The sequence below is a fragment of the Salvia miltiorrhiza genome, chromosome 4 (genome assembly GCF_028751815.1).
Source record: "Salvia miltiorrhiza cultivar Shanhuang (shh) chromosome 4, IMPLAD_Smil_shh, whole genome shotgun sequence".
In the NCBI taxonomy this organism is placed as follows: domain Eukaryota; kingdom Viridiplantae; phylum Streptophyta; class Magnoliopsida; order Lamiales; family Lamiaceae; genus Salvia; species Salvia miltiorrhiza.
The window spans coordinates 52,901,815-52,917,353 of record NC_080390.1 but is presented as its reverse complement, the minus strand read 5'-3'; the positions used below and the strand labels follow the sequence as shown (position 1 = coordinate 52,917,353).

General features: G+C 36.1%; 1 protein-coding gene across 2 annotated transcripts; it reads right to left on the bottom strand.

The window, feature by feature from the left end:
• Positions 1 to 4,156: 4,156 nt before the first annotated feature.
• Positions 4,157 to 10,061, bottom strand: LOC131020514 (ABC transporter B family member 1). Of its 2 annotated transcripts, none has more exons than XM_057949366.1 (10): positions 9,425 to 10,061; positions 9,250 to 9,304; positions 8,988 to 9,163; positions 8,696 to 8,896; positions 8,360 to 8,619; positions 7,958 to 8,271; positions 7,584 to 7,807; positions 6,581 to 6,954; positions 5,762 to 6,476; positions 4,157 to 5,588 (listed from the first exon to the last, which is right to left on the bottom strand). In XM_057949366.1, the coding sequence occupies exons 1-10, from the start codon at positions 9,851 to 9,853 to the stop codon at positions 4,359 to 4,361; spliced, it is 3,978 nt and encodes a 1,325-aa protein (XP_057805349.1). In that variant the 5' UTR covers positions 9,854 to 10,061; the 3' UTR covers positions 4,157 to 4,358. The 2 variants fall into 2 exon arrangements, with proteins under 2 accessions (XP_057805349.1, XP_057805350.1); XM_057949367.1 differs by having other exon boundaries at positions 9,250 to 9,282; positions 9,425 to 9,554.
• Between the last annotated feature and the right edge of the window lie 5,478 nt (positions 10,062 to 15,539).

Below are 15,539 nucleotides of genomic sequence, written 5' to 3'. Positions count from 1 at the left end.
AAACCCATCGACATCAAATGGTAAAATAGGCACTTCACATAATTTAGACATAAAATGCTTAAGTTTATAAAATAGGGTATTTTTTATATACAATATAAGGAATATGGCATGTTTGCCTATTAACACTTCTATAATGTTACTTACACAAGTACTCGTGTATTGGATGAGATCTAATGTTGGTATTAATTGTGTGTGTAATCGTATCTTTCTTTCTTTTCCGATCAAAAAAAAAAAATTGTGTGTGTAACCGTATCTCATTTTATCAATTATTTTAATAATGTTTTTTATGAAAAGATAAAATTTATTAAATACAATATATAATTTAAATTCTACTTAACTTTTATTTATAAAAAATTAAATTTAAAAAAATTATGCACCCTAATTTTGAATTTTTCAACCCTAACAGAAATGAACTAAAAGTGAAATTGAATGATAAAATAAATAATCTCATGCATGCACTAGCTGAATGGACTGAACTCTAGTTAATGATCATAGAAATAATTTAAACCATACAAAATTGAAATTGGAAAAAAATATACGCAAAGAAATATAGAAAACTGAAAATTACTTATGAGACACAAAATGAGATACTAACTAGTGTGGTACATGAATTGTGTGCGTGTGTTGGCCAAATAGTAAGGGGTTAATGCCTGAGGCCAAAGGTCTTGGGTTCGAGTCTCCTGTGGTGCGATCTTTAAATTTTTTTTATTTAATACTATTAATTTATATTAAAAAATGTGATAAATAAATTGAATTAATTCTGTTATGTCATATCGTGAACAGATGATGATGATAACTATAATTTTGGAACAGATAATGGATAAATTAAGTATCTAAATTCGAATTTATTAATGTGTCGATTCGAGTCAATTCGAACACTCCCAATATCATCAATAGATTAAGGCCAATGGCTCAACATTATTTAGAGACAATAATGTACAACAATAAATCAAAGATATAAAAGGCAACATGAATTAATTCATTGGTCGAGACAAAACTTGCATAATTAATATGGGTGGAATAAAGATGGAATTGCAAGTTGTGGAAATGTGTCCTAATTAATAAAGGTTGGTACCATCACACTTTATTGCATTCTTCACGTACTCCACAAATAATAAATTGTTGAAGTTGACGTGAATTTTCATGTCAAACATTTTAGTTTTACTTAAGCTTTTTTTTTTTTTTTTTTTTTTAATGAGAGATATTTAACTTTTAAACTGGATCATTAATTGCATGTCCTAGGTAATGGACTCCAATCAAAATAATTTCTTTATGTTTGTTTTTCTCTATTGTGTGTGTGTGTGTGTTTCAGCTGGAGGTGTATGGACTCGGAACAAAATACTCCCTCCGTCCCAATATTGTTGGCCACATTTCCTTTTTAGTTTGTCCCACTATTGTTGGCCACTTTCCTAAAATGGAAATATTTATCACATTCAATCTCTTACTTTATTACATTCTCTCTCCTACTTTATCACATTCTCTCTCCTACTTTATCATTTTATTACCTTCTCTCTCATACTTTATCATCTTCTCTCTCCTACTTTATTACTTTTATACTATATTACCCACACACTTAAAATACTAATCTACAACTCCTTAATTCCCGTGCCGAAACCAAATGTGGCCAACAATATTGGGACGGAGGGAGTAGTACTTCTTCTCAATATTGATTTACAATAGAAATTCAGGACTCAACTAATGTTACTATAAATTGGGCCCATCCAATTTGGGCTGGATTTTATGGGCCATATACTTGTGCATCTTGTTTGGGACTTTATTAACTAGGTTAACAATATCTTTAGATCTCGTCCATAGCTAAATTATTAATTATTTTAAAACGAAGTCAAACATGTGTGTGATACTTATATCTTATGGTATAATATAGCATAAACAATTATCAAATCACAAGTAAATTATAACATCAAAATTAAAGTAAACTCTGTAATTGATCAATCATGAACATATTCTTATTTATTTTAGTTTTTCTTGTATGTGTGCATGTTTTTGATATTTCTTTTTTATTAAAACAAAAAATCACGAAATCTCCGTATTTTACATAATCACCGCGAACTCAATTTCCTTTGGTTTTGTCTCCAAATTTTATGACTTTAGTTTGGTAGACATATTTTTAATTATTTGTTTTTTTTCTGTTTTTTTGAAAAGAAAAGGAGAGGCCCATTCGGTTATGAAAAAGTCCAATCGGCCCATAATGCAATCCGGTCCAATATGCTCGTGGACTATTTGGTTTTGGGGGTTAATTATTCAATTTAACACATTATTTCACTTAATTTGTCATTATAATACGATTTTTAAAATATTAAAATCATTCCATAACCTTTCATTATTATGCAGTTATAACATCCTCAGTTCTTATCTGACAAGTAAAATATCATATATAGTGTTACGTTATAACTTTTGACTCAATATATTATAGTGACTTTACATCTCTTAACAATTTGAGAATGTTGTAAACTTGTAACCATTAAAAAAAATAAAAATGAATGACTGATATAATTGAAATGTTTAAAAGTCTTGTTGCAAATTTAGTGAAAGTTGTACTCACTTCGTCTATTAAAACTATGGTATTTTTACTAATTTAGTTCAACACGGTTTTTAATGCATTATTTGGTGAATTTTATGTAATGAAAAAAGACTCTCATCATTGTTTGAAATGTGTGATTGAGATTAAATCAAATGTGAGTTTGGTGTCCCATTGTTCTTGGACACGGAAATTAAAAAATATGTAATTAGGATGTGTTCTCTTTTATTGTAAAATTATCATGGGAAAATGAGGGATAACCGAAATTTCGCCATTTAAAAATTTTCATTTCTTTTCCCTCATTTGAGTCATTTCTCACTTGACCCTTACTTATTCCTCATTTTCACTACAAATGAGGGATAATATTATCACACCATTTTTGAAGGGATAATATTATCCCTCCTTTGTAGTGAAAATGTGGAATGATTAAGGGTCAAGTAGGAAATGAGTGAAACGATTGGAAGGATTTAAAGGGTGAAATTTTATTTATCCCTCATTTTCTCATGATAAATTTACTACCAAAGAGAACACATCCTTAATGAACCTTTTTTTTAGTATATAAGGAAGGAAATTCTATAAAATGAAATAAACCAATTGTTGACGCAGTTTACAAGATTTTGGGTGGTAGACTCAGTAAGTGATTCGAGGTAGATTTTATTATTTTATTCATGCCCATTTAAGCTCACTACTTACATAGTATATACTCATTTACTTATCTTTGTTGGATAATCTCGTATATATACTATTTCGCATGTGAATGTTGCATATGCAAGTAACAAAATTTTAAAGAGAAGGCTGAAGGTAATAGTAAATATAGTTAGTATTCAAGTATGTTGAACATGTGATTTTACAAATGCAAATGGATATTGATAATAAATAAGGATACAAATATATAATAGTAGAAAATAAAAATGGGACTCCAAATGTGTGTGTGTAAGAGAGTGTGAGAGAGAGAGAGTTTTTTTTTTTATCTTAGGACATATGCGGATTAATGCATGATTAGGAGATATAAGTTTGTCTTTGACGCTCCTAACACCCTTTAAAATGTTTCACCTTTAGGTTGCCTAAACAGAAAAAATGGAGTGTAACAAAAATGATGAGTAAGAATTTGAGGCCACTCATGAATTAAATATTCCAACTTTTGGACCTATCTCATTTATTTCCAATATCCCCATTATAACCTATGTCTCTTATCATTTCCTCATGCACCATCACCCTCTCCCACTTTCATCATTCTCTTTCTCCTATTTTCGCACTCTCATTATTTCTTTCTTTTCTTCTATTCCATCTCCTTTAATTTCTATCATCGGAATGAAAAAAATAGTCACGTGCACTTCTAGATTTCATAATATATTTCAACGCACATACTTCATCTCCAAATAAATCTCCCCAATCGTCAAACTCCTCTACCAAGGGAGTTGTCAATTTTATTTATCGTTAATTATTATGTGAAAATAAAAAATTAATGAATTTGCATTAAAGTACATGTGTAAAATAGGAAGTTTGTTATCATGTCACCATAAAATTATAAAATTTGGACACTTAAACTAATTTCATCTTCAAATAAAACGAACAAATAGATGACTAAAATCAATCAATCAATGCAACCACATTCCCTTGCCAATAATGAGTTCAAATTTCTTGTATATTCATCTTGCATTGCAAATTCTAGCTTCATAAATAGATCCAATGGCACAGAAAGAAAAGAAAAAAAACACTATATAAGGTAATACACAAGCTAAACTACACAAGAAAGTGTAAACCAAAAAAAGAAAGAGCAAGAATTAATAAAAAGATTAGAAGTGTTTGAGATTGTGTACTAGGAAGTGTTTGAGATTGTGAGCCTCTGCAGCTGTATCATGCGAGCATATATCCCATCTCCATAGTTTTTCAAGAGATGCGAATGTGAGCCTTGCTCAGCCACCTTCCCCTCTTCAAGAACTGCAATCACATGTGCATTTCTAACCGTGGAAAGCCTATGCGCCACCACGATTGTCGTCTTCCCCGTGCAGGCGCGCCCGAGAGCCTCCTGCACGCACCTCTCCGACTCAGCGTCCAGCGCGCTTGTGGCCTCGTCCAGCAGCATCACCGCCGCCTTCCTCAGGAAGGCTCGCGCAATGGCGATCCGCTGCTTCTGCCCGCCCGACAGCTGGCACCCTCGCTCCCCAACGTGCGTCCTGTAGCCGTCGGGCAGTGCTGATATGAACTTGTGGGCGTTGGCCAATGTGGCCGCCTCGACCACCTCGGATTCTGTCGCGGCCGGCTCGCGGCCATAGGCGATGTTGTCGTAGATCGTGGTGGCGAAGAGGCAGGGCTCTTGCTGCACCAAGGCAATGTGGCGCCTCAGGGACTTCAGGTTGTACTTCCGGATGTCCTTCCCGTCGATGAGGACGCGGCCCGAGTTGGGCTCGTAGAATCGGAGGATGAGAGCGAGGACCGAGCTCTTCCCCGAGCCGCTGGGGCCCACGAGGGCGAGTGTCTTGCCGGCCCGGGCCCGGAGGTTGAGGTCCCCGAGGACCGAGACGTGGGGCCGGTTGGGATAGCAGAAGTCCACATGCTTCAACTCGATCTCACCCCGGATTGACTCCGGGGCGGGGACGCCCTCGGGGTCGTCGGGCTCGATCTGAGTCCGGCGGTCTAGGAGGGCGAAGACAGAGCGCATTGCGCGCCCGCCCTTGATGAAGTCCGGGGCAAGCGTGAGGGTCTCCGCGGCCCCATTGGCGGAGACCATGAGGACCATGAAGACGCGGATGGTGCTCGAGAAGTCGGAGATCCCGTGCTTGACGAGCCACGAGGCGTACCAGAGGCCGAGGGCGTAGGAGGCGTAGAGGGCGAACTGGGCCAGCCCGTAGCCAGTGCCGGCTATCTGGCCCTTCCAGAAGCAACGGCGCAGCGGTGGCTCGAGGCTGCTGATGAATAGGCCCACCATCTTCATCTCTGAGTTGAATGCAGCCACAGTTCTCATATTGCTCACTGCTTCCCCTGCTAGCTGTGTGGCCTTGGCATGAGCTGCCTCTAAATCTCCAGAAAATCCACTCATAAACATTTTCTGTCAAAATATTGGATTGATGCAAAGTGAATATTACTTCAACATTCAAATTTGATCACAAATATTCGAGTAACTCAAGGTAATACAACAATGCTAGGACGAACTAAGTTCAAGATTAAATTTTTCTGTGTCATAATATTGGACTAATGCAATATGGAAATTAGAAGAGCAACCTGTAACACTGTGGCTGCAACGACAACGGGGAAGACGGCGATGAGGACGAGGGCGAGGCGCCATTGCAGCACGAAGCCGGCAGTGCAGGCCACAAGCATGAGGGCAGAGTTCTGCATAATTACAGAGATCCTATCACCAATGGCTGATCTAACATTGTTGGCGTCAAGAGCCAGCCGCGCTGCAACTCTAGAGCTCTCGTTCCCTTCTTCATCAAACCACGCCATCTCATTCTTCAGCACGGCAGCCAGCATCTTCTCCCTAACGCGTTTTGTCAAGTTCTCCCCCACCACGTCCCAGAAGAGATGCTGCAATGTGTTGAAGATCAGTGCAGCAGATGACACCCCTATCAGAAGGTAGCAGTATTTTGCAATCTGCCTTATCATATAAGCATGATCTGGATTGTAGTAGACACTAAGCACCGCACTCAGCACATACGCAAATAGTGCGCTCAGAGAGCCACAGACCACGGACCCTATTGAACCAACCAAGGCGTAGCCCCACTCAGGTGAATTCATCTTTGCTAGCCTCAAGAATGAGCTAGCTTGCTCTTTGAATGCAAGCTTCTCCGCCCTGTAGTTGGGATATGCTGCATCTATCGACATGCTCAAGTCCGAGGTGGAGAAGTCCGACAATCTTCGCGAGTAAGGCGATCTGCCATACGAAGAATTCCTGGTGATGATAGGTGAGCTCACAGAGTTTCTTGCACTAGAAGGCCTGAAAAGAAGAAAAAAAAAAAACACAAAATCCAAATGAATTTTCTATTAATACTACTCTTATAAAGATTCTGTGACAAAATTATATGGGATAAAGCAAAGCACCTTGCACTACTCTTTCTGGCACTGTTGACAGCAGCTTCATGAGCTGCTTCTTGCATTCTTATAAGCTTTGCATAGAGACCATTTTGGCCTCTGGCAATGAGCTCGTCATGTGCCCCGATTTCAGACACGCTGCCCTGCTGCAGCACGGCCACGAGATCAGCTTTCCGGATGGTGGAGAGGCGGTGGGCGATCACTAGAGTAGTCCTCCCAATCATGAAACGATCGAGCGCTTCTTGCACCAGCTTCTCCGATTCGGAATCTAATGCACTAGTTGCCTCATCCAAGAGCAAGATGGCTGGATTCTTGAGCATTGCCCTTGCTATAGCTATTCTCTGCTTCTGTCCACCTGAAAGCTGCAGTCCCCTCTCCCCTACCTGTCATCATCACAACATACAGACACACACACACAAAAGTCAACAAGCTTAGATCAAATAACAACTTGACACCATAAATTATTTTCTTTTCTTAGGTTTTAACTATGTTTGCCTAGAGTAAAACCCCATCAATTATTTATCTAATGGGAATCATTCTTATTAAATTCGCACACTCTTGTCTTGTGCCATAATTAACTAGAGAAATGCTTCTTGTTTTTGACATTAGTGGACAGAAATGGACCAACTGTTGCACATGCTTTATTGACAAAAACCATGCTACCATAATTTTTTTTTAATATGAATGACCAACAAACACTTCTCACACTTTTGACTTGATTAAAGAAAAGGTTTTGATTGTTTTGGTTGACCAAATAATCCCATTCAAACATTGGTTTAATAAAAATATAGAAGATAGGGACATATGGGATCCTTGACCACATTCACCTCCCATGAATTGAATAATATGCTAGACCAGAAAACACAAAGAATTGAGGCTGCCGTGCCCATTGCATCAGGGCACCCTCTTTTTGTCACAGCCTATTTTCACATTAAATGTGATGATAAGTATGTGATGCAGAGTAGCCGCTGCGAATAACTAAAAAAAAAAGAACAGTTCGGTTGATGCTAACCTGAGTGTCATATCCATCTGGAAGCTTGACAATGAATGAATGAGCATTGGCGACTCTAGAAGCTTCTTCTATTTCGACTAAACTCGCGTCTGGCCTTCCCAACAATATGTTTTCTTTGATTGTGGTGGCAAAGAGTGCCGGTTCTTGGCTCACCAGACCAATTTGCTGCCTCAACCATCTCAACTTCAATGTCTTTATATCATGTCCATCAAGCGAAATTTGGCCTAATTAAGTAGTTCCAACCAAATATTCAGTTAAAAAAAAACTTTAGCACACTTCCATTTTTCGAAGACACTGCAAAAACTAGTAGATGCACAAATATATCCAAAATGTGACAAGATTCATGTAATGAGACTATAGTTTCTGATCCTCACCTGAGGCAGGGTCGTAGAATCTCTCGATGAGGGACACCACCGTGCTCTTCCCGGAGCCGCTGCTGCCGACCAAGGCGATAGTCTTGCCCGCCGGAACAGTGAGAGAGAAGTTGTTGAGAACTAGATTCTCCGGCCGTGAAGGGTAGGCAAAATCGATGTTTCTAAGCTCCACCTGCCCTGTTATGGACTCCAACTCGACCCCGTCGTTGTTTCTTTCAACGGCCGGTTTGTGGTCGATCATACGGAAGATTTTAGCAGCTGCAACTCTTGCCTTGGCAAATGCAGCCATGCTTGGAGCAGACTGGCCTAAAGCCCTGCACATCAACAAATAAAATTCACCCAAAATCAAGTTCGATCTAATTTAAACAGAATATACCAAAATCAAGATTCATATATACTTACAGCCCACCAATCATGACTGCAAACATTGTTGCGATTGCTAGACCTCCATTTGTGTAATGGTGCCTAACCAAATAGCCTCCATACCACAGGAGGAGAGCATAGCAACAAAACACAGTGAAATAAGTAGCTCCCAATCCCATCCCCTTTGAAAATCCACTCTTGTAACCGATCCTCTGGGACACCTTGAGGGCTGCAGAGTAGTCCTGCAACGCCCTCGATTCACCCACGAATGCCAACACCGTTCGAATTTGGACTAGTGTCTGCAGCCAGAATCTGGCATTAGAGCTACAAACACAAGGAAAACAAGAACATTCTAGAACATGATATCTCCTATACCTGTTCAGCAATGTTTCCAGCTTGTGACAGAGCTTCTTGGCTTTTGCCAGAGAGCTTAGCTAGTGTGATTGTGTGAATGGCTCCGATCACAGCTATGAGAGGAACTACAGCAAGAGTGACCAGAGCTAGCTGCCACACTGCAGAGAATCCCACCACAAATCCAGACACAAACGTTGCCATGTAATGCAAGAAATTCCCCAACTGATGTAAGACAAAATTCAACTCAAATCAATCTGGAAGAGACAAAGATGGGTCAAGAATTGGAGAAATTATGAGATGGGATCTCCCCCACCTTCTCACTAATGGCGTCTTGAACCATCACTGCATCGGTGTTGATAGCGAAAACGACGTCGGATGTGCGAACCTCGGTGTCGAAAAACTGAATGTCTTGGTTCAGAGCAGCCTCCAAGTATTCGATCCTCATCTTTGTTGATTGTCTCTCTCCACTCCACATCCAACATGATATCTCTGCAACAGAATTCAAATTACCCTTAATTTGAATTAAAAAACTAAAAAAAAAAAACGGTTTACTGAAAATGACATAGAGTTGTTACCTGCCCATGAAGATGCCCAAATAGCAGCTCCAACTACAAGAAAGTAAAATGCATACTGCAAATAACCATCAACACACAACAAAAAACTGTAACTCCTCCTCCACTTTCTCTCTCTAGAAAAAAATAATAAAACAAAAATCATCACCATCGAAAATATAATTCGAAAGCAACTCACCTTCAACACCTCCTGCGACATCTTATCGACATTATCGGCATTGGAGCCGAAGGAATTAACGAGATCGGCGAAGAATCGGAGAAACAGAGGCAAGGAGCTGCCATGAACGATCGCGCCAACTGTGCCAATTGTCATCAGCGCGTAATCGAGCCGGTCTGCGAACCGGAAGAGCTCGCGGAACGCGACGGAGGGCGGCGGCGAACCTTTTTTTTCCGGTTCGCCGCCGCCGTCGGGCTCCATTGACGGCGGGTTAGGATTGGCAGCTGACGATGAAGCGTTGGAGTTGTTGAGGTTGGGCGGCGGCGAGGTGTCGGAGTGAGATGAGACGACGAGCTCGACGCCTTGCAGTTCGGACCATCTCCACTGCTCCTGCACCGTCTTTATCTCCTCCCCATCGCCATCTTCTTGTCTCATTTTTTTCTCTTTCATGCGTGTTTAGCTTCACGCTTACAGTTGCATAAGATCAGCCCACCTCTCTCTCTCTCTCTCTCTCTCTCACGCACACACACGCGGTTACTCGATTGCGATTATGAGAATAGTGGCGTTTCCACACTCCTTTCTTCTCCAAATGGCTGCCATCTCTCTCTCTCTCTGAGTGTGTGCTTTTTTATTTTATGCTGCTCGATTAATTTCTTCTTTTTTATATATATACTAATACTTTAATTTATATGCATGTGTGTGTTTATTTACAATTGAAGGTAGTAGACATTGGCTTTGGCTACTTCTACACAAGTAAAAAAAGAGAGGAAAAAAAAAGAGAGGAAATTTTACTCAATAACGCCGCACTATATAATACTCCCTCCGTCCCATTAAAGTTGGCCACATTCGTTTCGGCACGAAGATTAAGAAATTGAGTGTTATATGTTTTAATAGAGTGTGGCCTACAATTGTTGACCAAATTAGTGAGTAATTGTTGACTTAATTAAAGTAATTTTGGTATTTTTAAAAAGTGGCCTACAATTGTTGACCAAATTAGTGAGTGATTATTGACTTAATTAAAGTAAACTTTTGCCATTTTTAGAAAGTGGCCAACTTTAGTGGGACACCCAAAATAGAAATGTGGCCAACTTTAATGGGACGGAGGGAGTATGATAAAATCGACGTAAATGAAAATTTTCGAGAATTACACACCCACACGTGTAATATTTTACCAAATTAGTAGAACTAAACTTCTCGTCTCATTATAATTGAATTAGTGAGTTGATTTCATTAGAGAATATGTAGTGTTGAAAACAGTTTTGATGTTCACGTGTCTACGTTATTTCACATAAAGAAAAAGGAAAAACAGAAAAGAAAAAAGAAGAGGAAGCATGTTGGTTTTTGTGGAAAAGGAATTAAAAAAGCTTGTGTTGTGTGCGTAAAAAGTAAAAACACACATATGTCAATATGTGAGTGAGAGAGAGAGAAACGAGTGATGAGGGGAGCATGACGTCATGAATAGTGTGGGGGTGACTGTAGAATTAATGATAACTTTAGCACCCGACAAATAATACTGTGTGAAGTTGAGGGCTTCACTTTTACCACACCGCAGATTCTTGTCATCGCTCTATACAAATTACTACACTTTTTTCTTTTTTTGTTTCACCGATCAAAATTAAACTCGCACGTATATGACTTTGATAAAATATATAGTATCTAAATATATAAAAAAAAATTACTCCTTCCGTCCCATGAAGCATGACACAGTTCTTTTCGGCACGAGAATTAAGAAATTGGTATTTTGTGTGTTAAGTGTGGTAGGTGAAAAAGTAAAAATGTGAATAAATGATAAAATTTTTGCTATTTTTAGAAACGTGTCATGCTTCGTGGGACAGACCAAAAAGGAAACTGTGTCATGCTTCGTGGGACGGAGGGAGTAATTTTTATAAATTTTAAACTGAAAAAAAAAAGATTTAGTTGGTTTTATTATTTTATCCACATTGTAGTTAGTTTTATAGAGTAATTTTTTAAATTTCTGATTTCTTTATGTACAAAAATTATTTAAAAAATACGAAAAATTTAAAAAGAGTACAAAAAATTACAAAAATAGCTACATTCTGAACAAACAATAAAACTCACAAAGTTTTCTTTTATTTTGAATAATTTTTTTAAAATAAAATTTAATTTATGTAATTAACTATTATTTGTCTAAACATATGTTGTTCAAATAACACTACTATTATGGAGTAGTATATAATATAGACGATAGGAATGCATTTACTTTCTTAATAAAATTAGGAGGCTTAGGAGAATTTAATAATCCTCCTAGAAGTCTTATTTATAATTCAACAAAGATAAACCAGAATTTTGAAAAGAACACATGCGGATCTTAGAGCACTCTCAGTTGAAACTCCAAAATTATGCTCCTATATTCCTCCTTAAAGCTTCCCTATTTAATTTTAGGATTTCAATTTTATAAATGCATACACCATATCTCCTATTTTCTACATAAAAGCAATAATTATGTGTGGGTCCTACTAATTATAATTATAAGTTTAAAATAAATTTAGGGTGGGTGTAAATTTAAGATTGAATTTAGGTAGGTATAAAATTTTTTGTGGGCCCCATCCAATTTAGGGGATCTGCTGGATGCATTTTTTATCTCATTTTCAATTGTTTTAGCCTAAATTTAGAATTAGTAATGCATTTAGGTGATCTACTGGGAGTGCTCTTACAAGCCAATGCATCAAAATAAATGATCAACACAATACTTTAATTTTGGTTTGTAAATTATATGCTTATGATTTCCTATACATAATACTAATAAATTAAAACATCAAAACGTATGTCAAAAGATTCTATGCCATATTATTAATTCATTTATTTTGTTTATCTAGACATATAGAAGTATTATACGGCATGAGGAATCTCACATGCATAATATTGTGTTTATGATTGGATGATTCTACAAAATTAGGGGATGATAGCCGACTCGCCGCCAATCAATATATATTTTGGGCCCGGAAATTATGAAGCGTCTATTTTAAAAAAATCATAGAAAGAAGTATATATTCGCAAATATACGAACATATATATAATTTTAATGATGCAATTTGAAGTATTTAAATCCGTCATAAATTATGAAATAGAAGGGGAAACAATTGTAGAAATTTAAAATTATTTTGGTCATATGAAGTTTAAAGATTTAATGCGATCCATCAATAATATATGCATGGGTCCAGAATTATTTTCCACAATTTCATTACTTCAAGAATAAATTGATCTTTATAAGATACAAAATCACTAATAATTTGATCTTTATAAGATATACGTTCACTATAAGATACAAAACCAGTAATAATTACATACTCGAACCACACACAATTAGTCAATTACACATTACAATTTCAAATTGTTCATTTGAAAAAATGATTTAAACCCTTATGATCATGATACTTTTCAAAAATGAAAATTCTTGATCAATGGAGAAACGCCCTTTTTGTTCAATAAGATACCAAAGTGGATGATTGACTCATTATATGCAAAAGAGTGATACTAAACAATCACATTTATGGTCATTCACAAATTAGTAAAATAGATTTTTTTAAAAAATTTATTTAACTTATTTTAAAAATAAATTAAAAAAATTTAAAAAAAATTCTATTAAACTAGTTTGTGAGTGGTCACAATATGGCTGCATAGATTTATGATATGCAAAAACCGTGTGAAATTTCCATATGTAGGAGACTATTGATAAGAAAAACACCCATAATCATTAATTAATTCATAATTATGCTAAAAAGTGAAAAATTTAGAAAAATCATTATACAATATATATGATTGATATGCCTAATGACGCTTAGGGCTAATCAGAATCAGACGAATCGATCCAGAACAGGTCCGAAATCCGCCCGTGATCAATGGTCTAAGCCTGAAATGAAAATTGGAACCGCCAAACACCCAATCCAATTACGGGCCTGATTTTATAGAACCGAAAACCAGTAGTTAACCGCAGGGCTAAACTGTCAGATCAATAGTTGTGCAAGTTTGACAAGGGTAAAGGGTAGGGCCAAGGTTGCAAGGGGTAGTCAAGGGAAAATCGCCGATTTTAGGTGGTTAACCGATGATTTTGGCCGAAAACCGCTGCTTAACTCGCCCAAAATCAGCAATTTTTCAATTTTGCAATTAATTTTTTTTAATTCAAATTCAAACATCATATATTTCAAAATTCCCCCCCTCCCCCCCCTCAATTTATTTTTACTTTAAATTCAATAAAAATGCAAATTTTATTATATTTTGGTGGTAAATATGCTATAATTTTATTTCGTTTATAGTTTATTGTATTTCGTATTGACTTTATCCAACAAATTCATCACATGTAATATATTAAGTAATGTAATTTAATAAAATAAAATACACACAATGCATCACAAAATAAATAAATAAAAAGTAAAAAATCGACGGTTCGACCCGACCCAAAACCACTAGTGCAAGGCCCGAAACCGATCTTTCTCTACCTCTTCACTGGCCGGTTACAGTTCACTTTGCAGTGAACCGTGAACCGTCGGTTCAAGCCCGAATCGATGATTCTCAGCCCATGGACATCATTAGATATCCTGCTCACTATTTGTGATCACCTTTTGTGATCATAGCTTACATTTACTTCTATTTAATATTTTTTTAATACTATGTTTTTTTAAAATAAATAATACCTCAAAATTTATTATCATGATCGTTATATGAATTTATAAATTGAATTCAAACTAAAGACTGACTTATATTTATTTATTTTCTTTCGAAAGGAAAATCCCTAAACCTATTTCTTTTTTATAATTATTCAGAATTAGTTCCTTCCACAAGAAGTGTGGAGAATGAATGTATCCAGAAGCTGATGAATTCCACTAATTATTGTGCAAAAGAATAAAAACAACCAAGATACAATCAATATCCCACTAATTATGTTTTGTCCATAGCGTATACTCCTCTTCTTTAAAACTTAGTTAGTTAATTAATTAATATATATGTCAGATATTACACCACAGACTTCCACCATAAATAAAGTTTAAATCAAGCGCCACACCACCAAATAATTCAACGTATATTTCTGTCAGAAAATCATCGCAAAATCTGTAGATTCTTTAAAATTTGTTCCTTAATTCTAACAGTTCATAACTATGATGCAAGTTTTGAGATTGAAAGATTGATGAATCTTGTGCTAAAATCGGTATGAAATGCACAAATATTTCGTAATGCTAAGATTCGTATAATCGCATCTCATGTTAGTGGGATCCAAGAACATCTTATAATTGTAATTATAATATAATTCATGTAATGATTTTAATAGTCACATACTATTAAAATTAATATTGTGATCTAAATCTCAGCAAATTTACAACAAATTGAAAGCTGATGATAAATATTACAATCATACAAAGCTTCAAAGGTTATGTTAAAATTATATAAAATATAGTATTAAAATTCATGCCTTAATTAGAAATTAACTAAGCTCAACCCAATATAAAATATAATGAATGTAATTGATCCATGTAACATAACAGAATCACATTAAGTTTTTGTGAAAATATTAGGAGAATATTTTTTTTAATGCGAGGCATTTTACTGAACTATTAGGCGTATAATAATTAAAGTCATATATATTGTGAAAAATATCAAGGGTATTAATGTAAACTAACATTGTGAAGTATACATAACAATTATACTTAAAATTTATCAGCTTTTGTATATTAGATTTGAGGTGTCACGCTGCTTTAGTCAGGTGCTTTAGATTATTAATTGTAAAGGAAAAAAACCTGAAGGAGTCAGCTGTTTTTAAGCTAAATATTAGTAAAGTTAAATAATTGACCTGTGTTGTCAGCGCAAATTGCATTATTAAATTCTAATTAATCAGTCTGTAACAAGCAAAGTTATTATTCGTATGTGTTTGATCACCTTTCTCCTTTTCTTTTGAAAGAACCCCCAAAAAATTCTTTAATAATAAATGTATATTTTATATAGAATTTGTTGTCTGCATTCATTTATAGTATATGATTCACCACATCGAACTTAAAACATTTTTCACTATTTTTTTTTCCTATATGGAAATGAAATTAATTGTATTTTCCTATAAAAGCAATACTCTATTATTCATTTTTTAAAATTAAACTTGTAGAGAGAGAGAGTACTACTGTCAACAAAA

Excerpts from the sequence above, each read along its gene's own strand:
- LOC131020514 (XM_057949366.1), bottom strand. The coding sequence starts at position 9,853 with ATGAAAGAGAAAAAAATGAGACAAGAAGATGGCGATGGGGAGGAGATA. Across the intron at positions 9,305-9,424 it reads TGTCGCAGGAGGTGTTGAAG|TATGCATTTTACTTTCTTGT; the intron begins GTGAGTTGCTTT and ends GGTTATTTGCAG. Across the intron at positions 8,620-8,695 it reads CTGGAAACATTGCTGAACAG|ACACTAGTCCAAATTCGAAC; the intron begins GTATAGGAGATA and ends TTCTGGCTGCAG.